The following is a 14,789-nucleotide window of genomic DNA, read 5'->3' as shown; positions in this document are numbered from 1 at the left end:
GGAGCCTGATCCAGCTCTGAGTGTTTGTGCCCAGCTGGGAGCCCCGGGACCCCAAGAACTGATCCCTGCTCACCTCAGCACACATTTTTGGGGATCCCGTTCTACACATGGATAATTTAAAACTCCAGCACAGCCCAGTGCTGCTGAGCTGCCAGCCCCACTCCCCTGCCTCGCTCCAGCCAGCACCGACAGCGGGAAACTGGAAGGAGCCAGCACATCTCATTACCGGCACACAGCAGACTGCAGGGCTTTAGTGCAGATAATAATTCAAAGTTATCCCCGTGCAGATCCATAACCTGGCAGTCATTACACGCAGAGCTGCTGCCTGCATGCACGGCTCGTGGGTTTTGTTTTTTTTTTTTCCCAGCGATTACTGCAGCAGAGGATTTTGTAGGACAGTGCCGCAGTGGAGCGTGGGAGCGTGGCAGGAGCTGGGGCACGAAGCTGGATGAGCTTCGAGGGCAGGGTCCCTCCCAGTTCTGCCCAGCTGCACGTCCCAGCACACATAAAGCCAGGACAAACCCTGTGGGAATCCAGGGCTTCCCTCTGGCTGCCCTGGCAGCTCTGGGACCCTGGCAGGGGTCAGGAACCCCCCTGGACAGAGCCCCCAGAGACACTGGCTGTGATCTCTGTCCATGGAAAAGAGTTTTCAATCTTACAGGATCAATTACAAGCTTTGAGTGTTTGATAAGAGTAATAATTAAGTGTGACACGGGTGCAAAAGTAAAATTTTAGGTTTCTAGATGAGGGGTCCAAAGGGGACAAGATGGAGGAATTGGGTGTGTCTTGTCCTTTTTCTCCTTCTTCATGCCCTCCATGTTTCACTGTGGTGTTGGCATTTTTCTGTTGGTTTAGGCTGGGGACACACTGTCCAACGTAGGTGACAGATATTGGCACGTTATTGTAAATCCAGCACAGGTAGTTTCTGGTATTTAATGTTTGTACCATCCCACTGAGGGCAGAGCCCCACACGCTGCCCTGCAGGACAGAGCTGCGGCAGGGCAGCAGAACATGTTAGAGATAAACAGAATAAACAACCTTGAAACCAGCACAGACGAATTATGGTTTCTGCTTTGGCAACGGGGCAGAAAGACAGAGATTTTCTAAATCTCGGAATCACCAATACCCACAGATTCCGACAAAACCCCAGCAGAGCTGACCCAGAGGGGTAATCCAGAGAAAATGCAATGTTTAACCCCAAAATGCACGTGCTGCTGGGCTGTCTGAAGCTGGTGCTGCCCGGCTGTGGGATTTGGGATGGGTGTGTGGCACAGAGAGAGGATCCTGCCCTCGAAGCCGTATCGTCCCCCAGCTCCTGCCACGTCCTGGCTGCTCCCAGCTCAAAGCCGGGCTGTGCACATGGGTGGCTTTGGCAAGCAGGAGGGGCAGAGGCAGGTGGGGCTGGGATCCTGCATCTGCAAGTGTTCCTCTCACACCCACACCTGCCTCAAGGCTGGTTTTGCTCCAAGAAGACAAAGCTACCAACATCTTCCTGGGCGAGCAGGACCCTCCGTGCCCATCACCGAATCCCAGTGATGGGATCCCTCTGAATATCCCAGGAGGATTCCAGCCTGGGCAAGCACAGACTGGCATGGCTGGACTTCACCTTCATGGGACCACCAGGACTTTGCAGAAGCCCCACAGAGTCCTTCACTCTGGGGGCAACCAGCTGCAGATGCAGCTTCGAGTTTCCATTGCTCTGCCTCCTCATTCCCTCTCTCCTGGCCAGCTGGTCACCACTGACATATCCAAACCTCCCGTGGCTCTTCCCAGATCGACCTATTTTCACACCATGCATTTGCAAAGTCCCTTCTTTATTTGTTTGGGGTTCAAAACACTTAAAGGCATGAATTGCACAAGTCCCACTCGGATCCCCAAACGTGGCGTGGGGCAAGCACACCAGGGGAGAGTTCATCCTTGCAGGATGAGACTGGAGCTCAGAGGCATCAGGATTTTAACCATTAACAAAAAATCCCAACCCTCCCCCCACCTCCAAACTGGGAGTGCCCTGAACCCCACAGCCTTTACATGGGGATGAAGAAGACGGGTCCCTGCTCCGGTTAGGGTCCCATCCCCAGGGTAAATGGTTCCCAGATGGGGGAGGCAAGGGACAGGGTAAAGGGGGAATCCCTGGAGTGGGCAACAGGGTCCCCAGGAAGGAGGAGATGGGGTGCTGGGAGAGCTTTGCTGAAGGAAGAGAGGAGCCTTGAAAAGGGAATGAGGAGTGAGGGCTGAGCCTGGCTGGGGGAGCCAAGGCAGGGGGTTAAGATGCAGCCCCCATGGGAGTGGCTCCCACAACTGGGGTATGCAGGGATGGGCACAGCCCCCTCTCCGTGACCCCCCAACAATGAACAGCCCTGTCCAAAGCCGCTCTCCATGAACCTCCCTAACCGAACCCCCCCCAATGACCCCCTAAACAGCTCCTCTTAACTGAACCCCTCTCAGTAACCCCCTAAACAGCTCCTCTCAATGAACCCCCCTCAATGACGCCCTAAACAGCTCCTCTGAACTAAGCCCCCCTCAATAACCCCCCGAAAGCTCCTCTCGGTGAACCCCACCTCAATAAGCCCCTAAACAGGTCCTCTGAACGGAACCCCCCAAAACCCCCCCATTATCTCCCCCCAACCAACGCCCCCTCCTCAATGAACCTCCTCAATGAACGTGACGTCACCAACGCCTCACGATAAAAACCCCACTCGGCCAATCAGCGGCCGGCCCTCCCTTTCTCCCTCCCGCCTGGCCCCGCCTCCTCCCCGTCCAGCCAATCGCGGCGCCGCCTGCAGCCAAAACACAGGCGGCGGCCAATGGGGAGGCGCCGGGGCAGCTGGAAGGTTCGAAGGCGGCGGTGGGCGGGGCACGGGCGCGGCGGCGGCCAATGGGCGCGCGGGGGCGGGGCGCGGGCGCCCCCCGGTGCCCCGGCGGAGCGCGGCGGGCGCGGCGGGCGCGGGGCGCTCCGGGCGGTGCGGGCCGGGCCGGGCCGGGGCCGCCCCGCCATGTCCGTCAACATGGACGAGCTGCGGCACCAGGTGATGATCAACCAGTTCGTGCTGGCGGCGGGCTGCGCCGCCGACCAGGCCAAGCAGCTGCTGCAGGCGGCACACTGGCAGTTCGAGGTACGGCACGGGCGGCACGGATCGGGATGAACCGCACCGGAACCGGGACGGCCCCGGATCGCGATGCGCCGCCCCGGCTGCCCGCAGAGCCGCGGGGCGGAAGGCGGTGCGGGTGGGGGCAGGGCTGTGCGGTCCCGGCCCACCGACACGCGTGGCCGGGTTTTGGGGGGTCCTGGCCGCCCCCCCCGCTACCCACCGGGGAGCGGGGGGCGATCCGGCCCCGGGCTCCGCCGGGTCTATTTATACCCGGGCCGTAACCCGAGCTGCGGCCCAGCGGCGCGGCCCCTCCCTGCGCTCCGGGATGGGGATGGGGGTGTAAACACGGGGTATTTGGGGTGTCCCCTCGCGTGGGGAGCCAGGAGCGAGCAGGGGACGCGATCTCTCCGGTGGGTCGGGGGAAGCGCAGCCCCAAGGCCTGGCGGGGTTGGGGGCACCCCTGGGTGCGCCCCGCGGGGGTGGGGGCTGCGGGGTGACTTTGGGGGGCCGCGTGTTTTCCCTCCCCCTTTGTCTCGGGTGGGCTGGAGCTGACAGCTTGTCCCCACAGACAGCCCTCAGCGCCTTCTTCCAGGAGACCAACATCCCCAGCAGCCACCACCCCCCCCAGATGGTAAGTGCGACCCCAACCCCTCCCTCACCCTGCACCGCCCCATCCCCTCCCCAACGCCCCCAGCCCCAAAAACACCTTCAGACCCTCCCCAGCACCAACCAACCCCCCCATACACCCACCCCTACCAGCAGCACCCCCCAGAGGAGCCCCCCTCATGCCAAGCCCCCCGAGGGGTGCAGCCCCCGGCCCTGGGAGCTGTCAGCTCCCTGCCAGCCATATTCTGGGCGCCCTCAGGAGCACGCAGCCGGAGAATGTAAACACGAGCTAAAATGTCTGCCAGGAAATAGTTTGTCTCGGCGAGCATCGCGCTGCAATCGGCCTCCCCGGGCCACGTCTGGACCCCCCTTTCCCCCCACGCCACTTGACCTTGGCCGAGGGCACATCCCCTTGGCCGAAGGGAGGAAGTTGTTCCCCTCAGGGTGTTTTGTTTTGTGTTTCTTAAGGGGTTTTTTCCTTCTTGTTTTCCCTCCCCGCCCCGCCATCCTCCGCTGTTGAGGAACTGAGCGGTGCCGCGCGTGGGGAAGGAGCGGATGGGGGTGAAGGAGAATTTTCCCCCTTTTCTCCTTCCATCGGGAGTCGCCAGCCGGCCTGGCATTGCCGGCAGCAAGCGCTGGCTTTCCCTCGGAGAAAGTCGCTTTGTCAGCCAGCTCCCACTAAAACCCCTTTTTATTGCAATTCCTCCCCAGCCCGCACGTTTCCGTGCTGCCCCGGGGAGGTTGCAGAGGGTGGAAAAGGGGCATTGCCGGGGGAGCAGGCAGGAGCAGATCTTCTCACCCTGCTCTTCTCACCCCAAAACCTCATCACGCGATTCCTGCAGAGCAGGGCTGGTGAACCCCATCCCCACCCCAAGCAAAACAGGCACCCCTTCCCCCCTCAGAACCGAGCCACTCGCTTCTCCCCCTCCTCAACAATGTTTTCATAACTCCACGTGGTGTCAAAATACCCTTTACCTTCTCTCCAGATGCTCCTATTTTGGAGAATTTATTTGGTGTTTCCCTCCCCCTCCCCAGCATCATGATTTGAGCAGTTTGCAATGCCCCACATGGCTCAAGGCAGGCGTGAGATGAGGAGTTTTGTGCTGGCAGTTTCTATTTCTTTTTCAAGCGTCAGGGAACAAAGCTGTGAGTGTGGCTGTGGTTTGATGGGCAGGGGCTCGTCCCTGTCACCCCCACTCTGTGGGGGGCTCCCCACACTCCCTGGGGCCAAGACTTACCAGAGCTGTGTGGGGTGTCGGTGACCGACCCTCTGACAGCTCTCCTTAAGATGTGTTGGAGGGGCAAGGCAATAATTACGTGGAAATTCTTGTTTTTTAATTAATATTTCAAATTAATCTGGCAAACCCCCATCAAGGGTTTGCTCCTTTGATCCCAGCATCACTCAGGGTGGCCGGGATGAGGATGAGGAGGAGCCTCTAAGAGGGATTTAGGTGTTGGCCTGTGCTGGGGGGAGCAGCAGGGGCAGCTTAGCACCAGCCAGGGGCAAATCCTGGGATAAGCCCCAGGAAGGGAGAGATCAAGCAGGTATTCCCCACCAGCAATATCTCAATTCCCCCATTGCTAAAGGCAGCAGACACTGACCAAGCCCTTTAACTCTGCTTGAAGTCCCCACAAACAATTGTGGCTCCAGGAGGGCGACAGGGATTTGGGATGGATTTTACCAGAGGGGTGAAATCTCCCTGTGCATGGACCCCGCATGTCCAGGCATCACCCTGCCCACAGGCCCTTCCCTGTGTGTGGGAATTTGCATGCACAGCCCTGTCCCCCCTTTAGCACCTCTCCAATTCTCAGTTCAGCCCGTTCTGTGCTGATTTGGGGTTCCTGTGGCAGCCCCTGAGCCTCGGAGCGGGGCTGGGTCCTCCCTAGTGGATTTTTCCTCTGCTGGAAAAAGGGACGGATCCATCACTGTCCGAGTGCTAAATTTAGCTGGGTACCAAGAAGGCAGAGCCTGTACCAGGAACTGGGGGGGCCCTGCTTGCCTTTTGCTGTCTCTGCCATAATGGGGTGTGAAGGGGAAGAGGCTGAGGAAACCGGGTGAAAGGGGGTTCTGTGGGGCGAGGTAGGACCCCACACCCTCCCTACCCTCCGTGCTGGACCCCTTTACATCATCCCTGTTTGTGCTGCTCCCCAAACCCGCCTCATCCGTGAGCTTTGAGCATTTGGGATGGTCCAAAATGTCCTTGCAAAATGTCCAGCTTGGCTGGAGCCTCTCCCTGGGCTGTGTGGGGCGCCAGGTGTGGGATACAAACAGGATCCCCATTGATGGGTCTGGCTGTGGTGGGCAGGTTGGGGACCCCCACACCCCAAAAGCGAGCTGACAGCCCCGTTCTCCTGTGCCCTGCAGATGTGCACCCCCAGCAACACGCCGGCCACGCCGCCCAACTTCCCGGACGCGCTGGCCATGTTCTCCAAGCTGCGCACCTCGGAGAGCCTGCAGAGCAGCAACAGCCCCATCACCTCCATGGCCTGCTCCCCCCCGGGCAGCTTCAGCCCCTTCTGGGCCTCCTCGCCCCCCAACCACCAGCCCGCCTGGCTGCCCCCGTCCTCGCCCACCGCCCACGGCCTCCACCACCACCTGCACCACCCGCAGCCCTCCTGGCCGCCCGCCCCGCCGCCCCCGGGCCCCCCACAGAAAGCCGTGGCCACCATGGATGGGCAGAGATAAGGTTGGGGCTGTTGGGGGCTCAGGGGGGGCCGGGCCGGGGCGTTGGGAGCAGGGGCTCGCCGAGAAACGCACTGGAATATCATTTTCTAGGTTTTATTATTATTTTTAGGGGAGGGGGGTGGAGTAAATGCTGCCAGGGAGGGCGTTGAGCCATGAGAGTCTCTGGCTGCTCTCTACTCCTCTTTTTTTAAAAAAAAATATATAACTATAATATATAAATATATCTAATGTATATAAATCCAGAGAGAAGGAGCAGCAGCGTGGAGGCAGCTGCTGGGTGTCTGGGGGTTTTCCCTGTGGCTTTATCCCCACCCAGCATCTCTACATCAGGGCAGGGGAGGACAGGAATAACAAAAACAAATGGGTGGAGGTGGCTGTTGGCACCTCAGATCATCAGCCACACACACATGGAGCCGCTGGACACCCTCCCCAGCTCTGCCTTCCCTGGGCACTTGTTGTTGTAGTGCCCAGAGCAAAAGCAGCTCTCTGGCTCCCGAAATTCAGCCCGGCTTCTTGCACAGACCCCCCCTGGACTTGCCCCCAACCCCATCCTCCCTCCCTCAGCACCCCCAGGGCCTGGGGGTTTATCAAAGTGATGTCCCCCTGTCCCTGTGCCCTATGTGGTGCTTCCCCAGGCAGGGGGGAGCTGGGGGTTTTTTAGTTTTCAAATCAATGTTGCTTAAAAAAAAAAAACAAACAGAAAAACAAACCAAAAAAAAACCACAAAACCATAAAAAAGACCCAGCAAAAAAACAGGTTGAAGGTTTTTTATTAATTTAAAAAATAATAAAAATTAAAAAAAAAAAATCACTTTTTTAACACCAGCTGTCCCTGCCTTTTCTCTCTGCTGGGAGGGTGTTCTTGGCAGGACAGTGAAAATGGGGGTGACCCCTCAGTCCCAGTGGGGACTGAGTCTGTGTTCTGCCCCCAGCCCCATCACCCACCCAGGGATGAGCCCCCCCAGGCCTCAGCACTGTGGGCACACCTGGGGAGGGGATAATGTCCTCTGAGTGCCCCCCTCTGCAGAAGGGTCACCACAGGAGCTCCCCAGGCCCGTGGCCACTGCGTTCACACAACCAACAGCTGGGGTAAAACCCCAAAAATGGGAGCACAGCAGCTCTGGGAATGTCAGGAGCGACAGAGAGGCTCGAGGCACAGTCCAAAGCTTCCTGCAGGGATGGGGAGGTCCCCGAGGTGGCACAAACTCCGTGGAGAAAAGGCAGAGAAATTCCCCCATCTGCAGTTACTGCTCCAAAGATTGTCCCAGGGTGGGGTGTTGGGGCTGGGGGTGTTTTGGGGGGTGCAGGGGTGTGGAAGTGTTTATAGGGTGCACCTGGATCCTGGGGGCAGCAAAAGGGGCATGAGGATGATGAACACCAAAGAGGTGACCCCAGCTGGGCCCTGCCCTGCAAATGCAGTTGGTCCCAGAGGTGTTTAAGCCCCTCAATGCCAGCCAGGAGTGCAGGAAGGTTTTTTCTTGGCTTTGCTCTGGTGCCCAGGGGTTTGCTCGGAGTGTTCCCAGTCATCCTACAGGAGGTGGCACTGGGGAGATCCCAGATCTGGCTGTGTCCACCTCAGTACCCCCAAAGCAGGTTTTGAACGCCTGGTTTTCCCCTGAGAGACCAAACCCAGCAGGGAGAAGGTTCCAGGGGAATTCCTGGGATTGAGGTGCCCGTGGAGGAGAGTGGAGCTGACAGGGATGGAGGCTGTCCCTGTGGGGGGAAGGTTTGGGGACATCCACCAGGAGGGCAGGGTTGCCCAGGCAGCCCCCAGGGGATGTCCCCCATAAGCTCTGAGTCTCCCCGAGGTTCCTGTGGGGTTCCCCTCAGTGTTCCTCACCCGAGAGGTGACACCACCTTTGTGTCCCCCCAGGAAGTGTCACTGCATGTGAGGGGCCATCCCCAGCCCCTGTGACACCCCTGGGGAAGGAGGGGACGTGTCCCTCTCCTGGGGTGTGGTGTGTTGGTTGGAGGTGGGGAGCAGAGGGGTTTGTGCCTTTGAACAATGCAAGAGGGACGAGGGGGTGGCAGAGGGGGTCTGTGATGCTCATCCTGGGGATAAGTGACAGCAAACCAGCGGCTTGGGCTGGGATTTTGTTTTGGCATCAAACTCTTGTTCTACTGCTGCTGCCCTTCCCACCGAGGTCCCCATTCCCCCCTTCTCCAGCAGCAAATGAGCTCCTCCTCCTCCTCCTCCTCCTCCTCCTCCTCCTCCTCCTGCTGTCCCAGGCCCCTTTTGGGGTCCCCTGGCAGGGCACGAGTGGGGCTCGAGGGGGCCAGGGGGTGTCACAGGGGCTGTTGGCAGGACGAGGGATGCTGCCAGCCCCTCCTTGCTCCAGTTCACTCAGGGGGCACAGGCTGCTGGTCACCCTTTATTTCTGCAGGCTGGAGCCGCTTGCTCAGTCCATCCCCGGGGGAGTCCGGCCCCGGTACACGACTCCATCCCTGCCCATCAGTTCGAACGTGCCGGGCTGGGAAGGAGGGGATGGGCTGGCTCTGCCACACTGGGCTGCATTCAGCATCCCCTCGCCTCCCCACCCAGCTCTTCCTGGGGAAACTGAGGCATAGATGCTCCTCCAGATGCTCAGCATCACTCTCCCAGCCTCGGTGTCCTGTGTGCGTCCCCACCTTTCCCATCCCTACCTCGTTGGGGTTTGGAAGGAGTGGTTTCATGGGCTTCACGGGGCTGACGCTGGTGTGTTTGCCCCCGGAGTACAGCGGTGGTCTGCGGGAGTACCCCTCCACGGGCTGCTCCCTGTGGGACAGGGCACGGGGGTGCTCAGTGCCCGGTGCCCTGGCACCCTGTGCTTCAGCCTGCTGTGCCAGGGAGGGGCTCAGGGGGTGCTCCCCCTCCTCCAGCTGCTGCAGGAGCCCCCTGCCCACCCAGCCCTGCAGGATCTGCCCTTTCCCCACAGCCCTAAGGGCTGCCCATGGCTGGGACAGGTCCTGGTGCCCTTTGCAGGGGACAGCAGGAGGCAGGAGCAGGGCTGTGCCAGGCTCTGAAACAGCCCCTGTGGGACAGCAGGGCTGTCCCAGCTCCAGGGCTTGATTTTGGCAACTCCTTTCACAGGAGGCACCAAGTCCCCACCAAGCCTGAGCTGAGGCTGAGCGCAGACACAACTCATGTGGCTTCAGGGCTTGGCTCTGAAACCCTCTGCAGCTCCTCTGCCTGGCCACCTCCAGCCCCTTCCCAGCTCTCCTTGCTGGGATGAGCCCCCCAGGGCCCAGGGGTGTCCCCAAGTCCCCACCTGTGCTCCTGGACTCGGTGCTGCCTGCGAGCGCGGGGCAGGCGCATGGAGAAGCCGGGGGATGGCGGTGGCGTGGCCGAGATGGCCTCAGAGTGTCTGGGGAGGGTGACAGGGGCCACTGGTGGGTGACAGGGGCCACACGAGCCACCCCTGACACTGCAGGGCACTGCCAGCACCCATCTGCCCCTGTCCCACCCCTGATGCACCGGTGCTGGTGCCACTCACCGGCCAGGCAACTGCACAAGCTGGTCACAAGGTGTGTACTCGGAAGAGGGCACCTTTAGGAGCATCCTAAAGCAGGGAGAAAAGGGCTGGGCAAGCTCCTGGGGGACACAGGCCTGACTGTGCAGGCACAGCACTGCAGGGAGATCCGGCATTTCAGGGTGGGGTGCTGAGCCTGGATTCTCCACCATACCACAGCACAGTCCAACCCACTGGCTGGTTACAAAATAAAAGGGATGGGATGGGGGGAAATGGGCTATTTGTGGAGTCCCACCTGGGACAATGGTGAATCCACAGAGGGAAGTTCCCAAAAGCCACTGCTATGGGAATGTCTCCCAGGGGCAACCCAGTCCCATGGGAACTGGGGCTGGTGGCCAGGTCAAAGGAGGGAGTTCCTGTACCCCTTGCTAGGGTGGGATGCTCCCAGCCTGGGACATGCTCATCTCGTCCCACCGGTGCCCCCAAAATAGGGTGGCTGCTTGTGGCTGCCCAGGACACGCAGGGATGGGAGGTGGAGGGCTCAGGATCCCACAGCTGCCATCCCAACCAGCCTCACACCCCTGTCCTCTCTTGGTCAGCACCCAGGACCCCCCTGTGCCCTGCCAGGAGGGCAGGTCACAACTGGGCTGTGGCACTGCGTGTCCCAGGGGACAAGCCATGTCCCCCACACTTGTCACAAAAGCCTTTGCACCTACATTCCAGCTTCAGCTGGGAATGCCTCCATCCTGATGCCTCTTCCACGTGCCTCCTTGGACGCTGGGAGCCTACTGCCCCTGGGAGGAAATGCTCATCAGCATCCCCACGGTTCCATCAGTGGATAGATGGATCCAATGCCAGGGCCCAGCCAGAGGGAGCAGGGCCAGTGCTGTCCCCAGTGCCATCGCTGTCCCCGTGGCACTCACCTGCTTGTCCCAGCCATGCTCTCGGCTGGGACCCAGAGGTTCTGGAATCCTGGGTGGCCTCGCACTGACTGCACCCGCTGCACTGGGAGGTGGGTGCCAGGCGCTCTCTCATGCGTTCCTGAGGTGGTGAAACTGCCATCCAAACTCTTTTTCTGAACGTGGGGAGGAGCCTGAGCAAGCAGAGCAGTGTTTCAGCCCCAGCTCTCGCCTCCAGAACTCCACCCCTTTCCCTCCAGGAAGCCCCCTGTGCCACTGTGAGTTTGGTCTTAAACCAGACCTTGGTCTAAGGGCAGCAAGAGGGGGATGCAGACCCCAAAGGAGGGAGTGCCTCAGGGGGAGCACCCACGGGGTTGGGGAGAGCCTCTACCTCGGAGATGCTCATCTTGGTGTCTTCTTCCTTGATCTCTTCCATGCTGGTCATCTCAGAGGGACCGCCCAGGGGGCTGGGAAGATCCTCTACCGTGGAGATGCGTATCTCCATCTCTTCATCCTTGATCTGTCCCATGTCCTCCTGTCCCACGTCCTCCTGTCCTGCGTCGCTCCATTGCACATTTCGTCTGATGTCCCTCTGTCCCACGCTCTGTCCCATGTAATTCTGTCCCATACTCCACCCCATGCCCCTCCGTGCCGTGCCACTCTGTCCCCTGTCACTCTGTTCCACGTTCTGTCCCGTGGCATCTTCCCCAGCGGGGAGCAGGTCGCTGCTGGCATTCTCCTCCTTCCCTCTGCCCGGTGTCCTGGCGTCGGGGGGCAGAGGGCTGGCAGGCCGCCCGTCCCCGTGCCTGGGTGTCCTGGGCTTTTCCACCAGGGTAACTGCAAGAGGAAACCAGAGGGAGCTGCCCAGGGTCAGGGGAGCCAGGGGAACATGGCTGGGGGCAGTCAGCAGCCTGCAGGCCCCCTGTGCCCTCACACCCCCCGGGTCCCTCCCCAGCTGTGCCCAGAGGTACTTTCGTTGCCGATGACAATCAGCTCTGGGTCATCAGTCGAGTCTGGGGCCAGATGCCTGGAGCCAGCGTGCTTCTGCTTGTCTGAGCCTTGGCCGCCCTGCATCATCTCCTTCATGGCAGACTGGGAAGGAGAGGAGGGGCTGGCTACCAAACTGGGCTGCATTCAGATCCCCAAGCCAGCCTGCCAGCCCAGCTCTTCCTGGGGAAACTGAGGCACAGATCCTCCCCTGGATGCTCAGCATCACCCTCCCTTGGTTCCCTTTCTGTGTCTCCTCTTGAGGATGAACAGCCCCAGCCCCTTCAGCCTTTCCCCAGGACAGAGATGCTGCCGTCCCCAGACCATCCTGGTGGCCCTCCACAGGACCCGGAGCTCCGTGTCCCTCATCCCGAGGAGCCCAGAACTGGACACTGCTCCAGGGGCGGCCTGGCCAGGGCTGAGCAGAGGGGCAGCATCACCCCCTGACCTGCTGGAGATGCTCTCCTCACGCCCCCCGGGACAGCAGCGCCCTTCTGGTGCCCTCGGGCACAGCGCTGCTCAGGGACAGCTCCTCGTGCCCCAGCACCCCCAGCTCCTTCCCCACAGAGCTGCTTCTCCAGCCTGGGCTGTTCCTCCGCACCTGAAGGACCCTGCACTTGCCTGTGCTGAACTTCAAAATGTTCCTCCCCGGCCAGTTGAGCCCTTTGACCATGACTGTGGTTTTCCCAGCCAGCCCAGGGGACCAGCAAACACCTGACTGATGCCATCTAATACAGCAGGAAGGCATTCTTGCCTCCCAGACCTGCCCCAGAATGTCCCTCTGTTGTCCCCTAATCCTCGCCACACTCCAGGAGACCTGGAGGGCAGGGAGCCCTGGTCCTGCCTGATGCTGAGCAAGGAGGGGCTGTGGTGCAACGCCAGCGCTGCCTGGCCCCAGGGAGGCACCAGTCCTGCTGTTTCTCCCACCACCCTGAACATGGCCCTTTTCTGAGCAGAAAACAAGCTGGGACCACATGTTAGGTTAGTTGAGGAGCTGCCCTGGCTCAGCCTATGCCAGGTCCTTCTCCTGGTGGGAAGAGGAGTCCTGAGCAACCTCGGCAGAGGCACTGGGGTGCAGGGGGCTGCAATCCAGCCCCACCTGCCAGACCTTGGCCTCCTCGTCCTCCTCCTTCTCCTGCTTTCCTGCCCACCAGGAAGTCCTCCAGCACGGCCCAGCACACCATGTTTCTCACCTCCCCTGGGGCTGAGGAGAGCATCAGCCTCTTTCAGATGTTATTTTGGAAGGAAGGCATCAGAGCCATCTGTGTAACTGGGAGCATGATGGGATCCAGAGGAGTGTTGACCCCTCTCCCTCCCCGCCACCTCCAGAACTTCTGGGGACCATGTCCTGATGTGAGGGGACCCTGGCCTGGAGCAAGCCCTGGGTGTGCTGAAGGACATACCATGAGAGACTCCATCATCTGGTTACAGAGCTCCTTCAGCATGTTCTGGAATCCTTCCTGCAGTAGGGTGAGGACAGAGACAGGAGTCAGAACACAGGAGCAGGATTTCAAAGGGACATTTGCAAATTAACCTGGACACCAGACAGAGGGATCCTGGACAGAGCTATGCCAAGTGGCTGTGGCTGTATTCCACAGGTGGACCTTTGTCTCCTCACCTTCCTCGGACCCAGGGTACTTTTTTTTGATGGCTGCTTAGTTCACAAATGGCTCAGCAGCCCTGTTGAGGGAGGCAGTGACCTCTACCACCAGCTTGACGTGTGGGCAGTGCTGGCAGAGCAAAGTGGGGGAGCTGCAGGTGGGTTGGGATCAGTGCCCACGTTCCGCCCTCAGGACATCCTTCCCTCTCACCCCTTCACGTTTGGAGCCTCCAAGGGCTGCAGGGCAGCTCCTGAGAGCACCAGCAGCAGCTCACCATGTCCAAATTCTGCAGCATATACTGCATGTCCTCTGCCATGTGGGACTGCTCCACCTTCACCACATTGACCTCCTCACGCAGCTCCTGGCAAAGAGCCCGCACCTAGGAGAGGGAATGGTGGGTGAGCCCCAGGGCAGCGTCCTTTGCACCCACCACGGTCTGCACAGAGCCAGGGGCAGTTCAGGGCCTGGCCTTCAGCACATCCTCAGCAGCAGCTCCCCAGCAGCACCAGGAGGTGGGTTCAGACCCCAGAGGAGGGGGTGGCTGAGGGCAGCACCTGGGGCTGGGAAGAACCTCTACCTCAGCGATTTCTTTTTCATTGGCTTCCACTTTCTGCTTTAACTCCTTAAGGAAAGAGAAAGGGCTTTCCTCAGCCCCCTCCAGTGGTTCCCCATTCTCCTGGACAAGCAGATCCCGCAGGCCCAGGTGCAAAAGCATCGCGTTCAGGAGGTTGTGCAGCTGCTCAAAGTCAACGAGTCCATCTCTCGATGACCCCAGGGCAGCATCCAGCATCTGGCCCAGAGTGAGCGTTGCCATTGCTGCTGGTGTGTCCAAAAGTACAGAACTGCCAGGAACAGGAGCCTCTTGTGCTATTGCTCTGGAGAGGAGCAGGTAGGTGGGAGGTGGTAGGAGATGTTAGAAGGAGGAGAAGGAAGACCAACAGGCTCCTTCCTCTTCAGTCTCCTCCTTGTTCTGGAGCCTGTGCCACTTGTGTCCCTCTTTACAGTGTCCCCCTGCCCTGGCAAAGAGTGCCCATTGTTACACAGCACTGGCTCAGCCCTGTGTGGAATGTCCCCATTGTCTCCTACTGATGTCCTGGTTCCAGCAACCAACAGGACCTGCAGGGACCATGTGCCACAACACCTCCAGCCACTAACACTTTCAGCCCTGAAAGGACTCCAAGGACAGCTCACATTGGGCAGGTGGTGCCCCAGGAGCCGCTCGCAGGGTGAGTTGAGCCTGCCCAGGAGAGCTGTGCCCTGTGGAGAGGTGATCCATGTTCTCACACAGCCTGCACGGGGCACTACAGGGCCTGGCCTTGCCAACAACTTTGTGGAACTTTCACTTCTATACTAAACCTGCTTTTGCTGATACCTTTGCTGGTGATTCTTTAAGCAACCATAAAGCATTCACTCATGACAATGAGGGCACACAGGCACAACCCTCTGCTCAGTGGTGCTGTGATTCTATGGCTC

General features: G+C 59.9%; 2 protein-coding genes across 3 annotated transcripts; one reads left to right on the top strand and one right to left on the bottom strand.

Moving 5' to 3' along the window:
- Nucleotides 1-2,892: 2,892 nt before the first annotated feature.
- Nucleotides 2,893-7,200, top strand: UBALD2 (UBA like domain containing 2). The gene is made up of 3 exons (XM_030287358.4): nt 2,893-3,113; nt 3,658-3,720; nt 6,061-7,200. The coding sequence occupies exons 1-3, from the start codon at nt 2,994-2,996 to the stop codon at nt 6,379-6,381; spliced, it is 504 nt and encodes a 167-aa protein (XP_030143218.1). The 5' UTR covers nt 2,893-2,993; the 3' UTR covers nt 6,382-7,200.
- A 1,518-nt stretch (nt 7,201-8,718) lies between these two features.
- LOC101233767 (uncharacterized) lies at nt 8,719-14,146 on the bottom strand. Of its 2 annotated transcripts, XM_032751621.3 has the most exons (11): nt 13,894-14,146; nt 13,591-13,695; nt 13,119-13,175; nt 11,700-11,820; nt 11,120-11,565; nt 10,753-10,922; nt 10,546-10,623; nt 9,854-9,919; nt 9,629-9,724; nt 9,024-9,135; nt 8,740-8,851 (listed from the first exon to the last, which is right to left on the bottom strand). In XM_032751621.3, the coding sequence occupies exons 1-11, from the start codon at nt 14,128-14,130 to the stop codon at nt 8,780-8,782; spliced, it is 1,560 nt and encodes a 519-aa protein (XP_032607512.3). In that variant the 5' UTR covers nt 14,131-14,146; the 3' UTR covers nt 8,740-8,779. The 2 variants fall into 2 exon arrangements, with proteins under 2 accessions (XP_072793155.1, XP_032607512.3); XM_072937054.1 differs by having other exon boundaries at nt 8,719-9,135.
- Between the last annotated feature and the right edge of the window lie 643 nt (nt 14,147-14,789).

The sequence above is a fragment of the Taeniopygia guttata genome, chromosome 18 (genome assembly GCF_048771995.1).
Source record: "Taeniopygia guttata chromosome 18, bTaeGut7.mat, whole genome shotgun sequence".
Classification (NCBI taxonomy): domain Eukaryota; kingdom Metazoa; phylum Chordata; class Aves; order Passeriformes; family Estrildidae; genus Taeniopygia; species Taeniopygia guttata.
The sequence above is the reverse complement of the archived record's forward strand: the minus strand, read 5'-3'. Positions and strand labels throughout refer to the sequence as shown.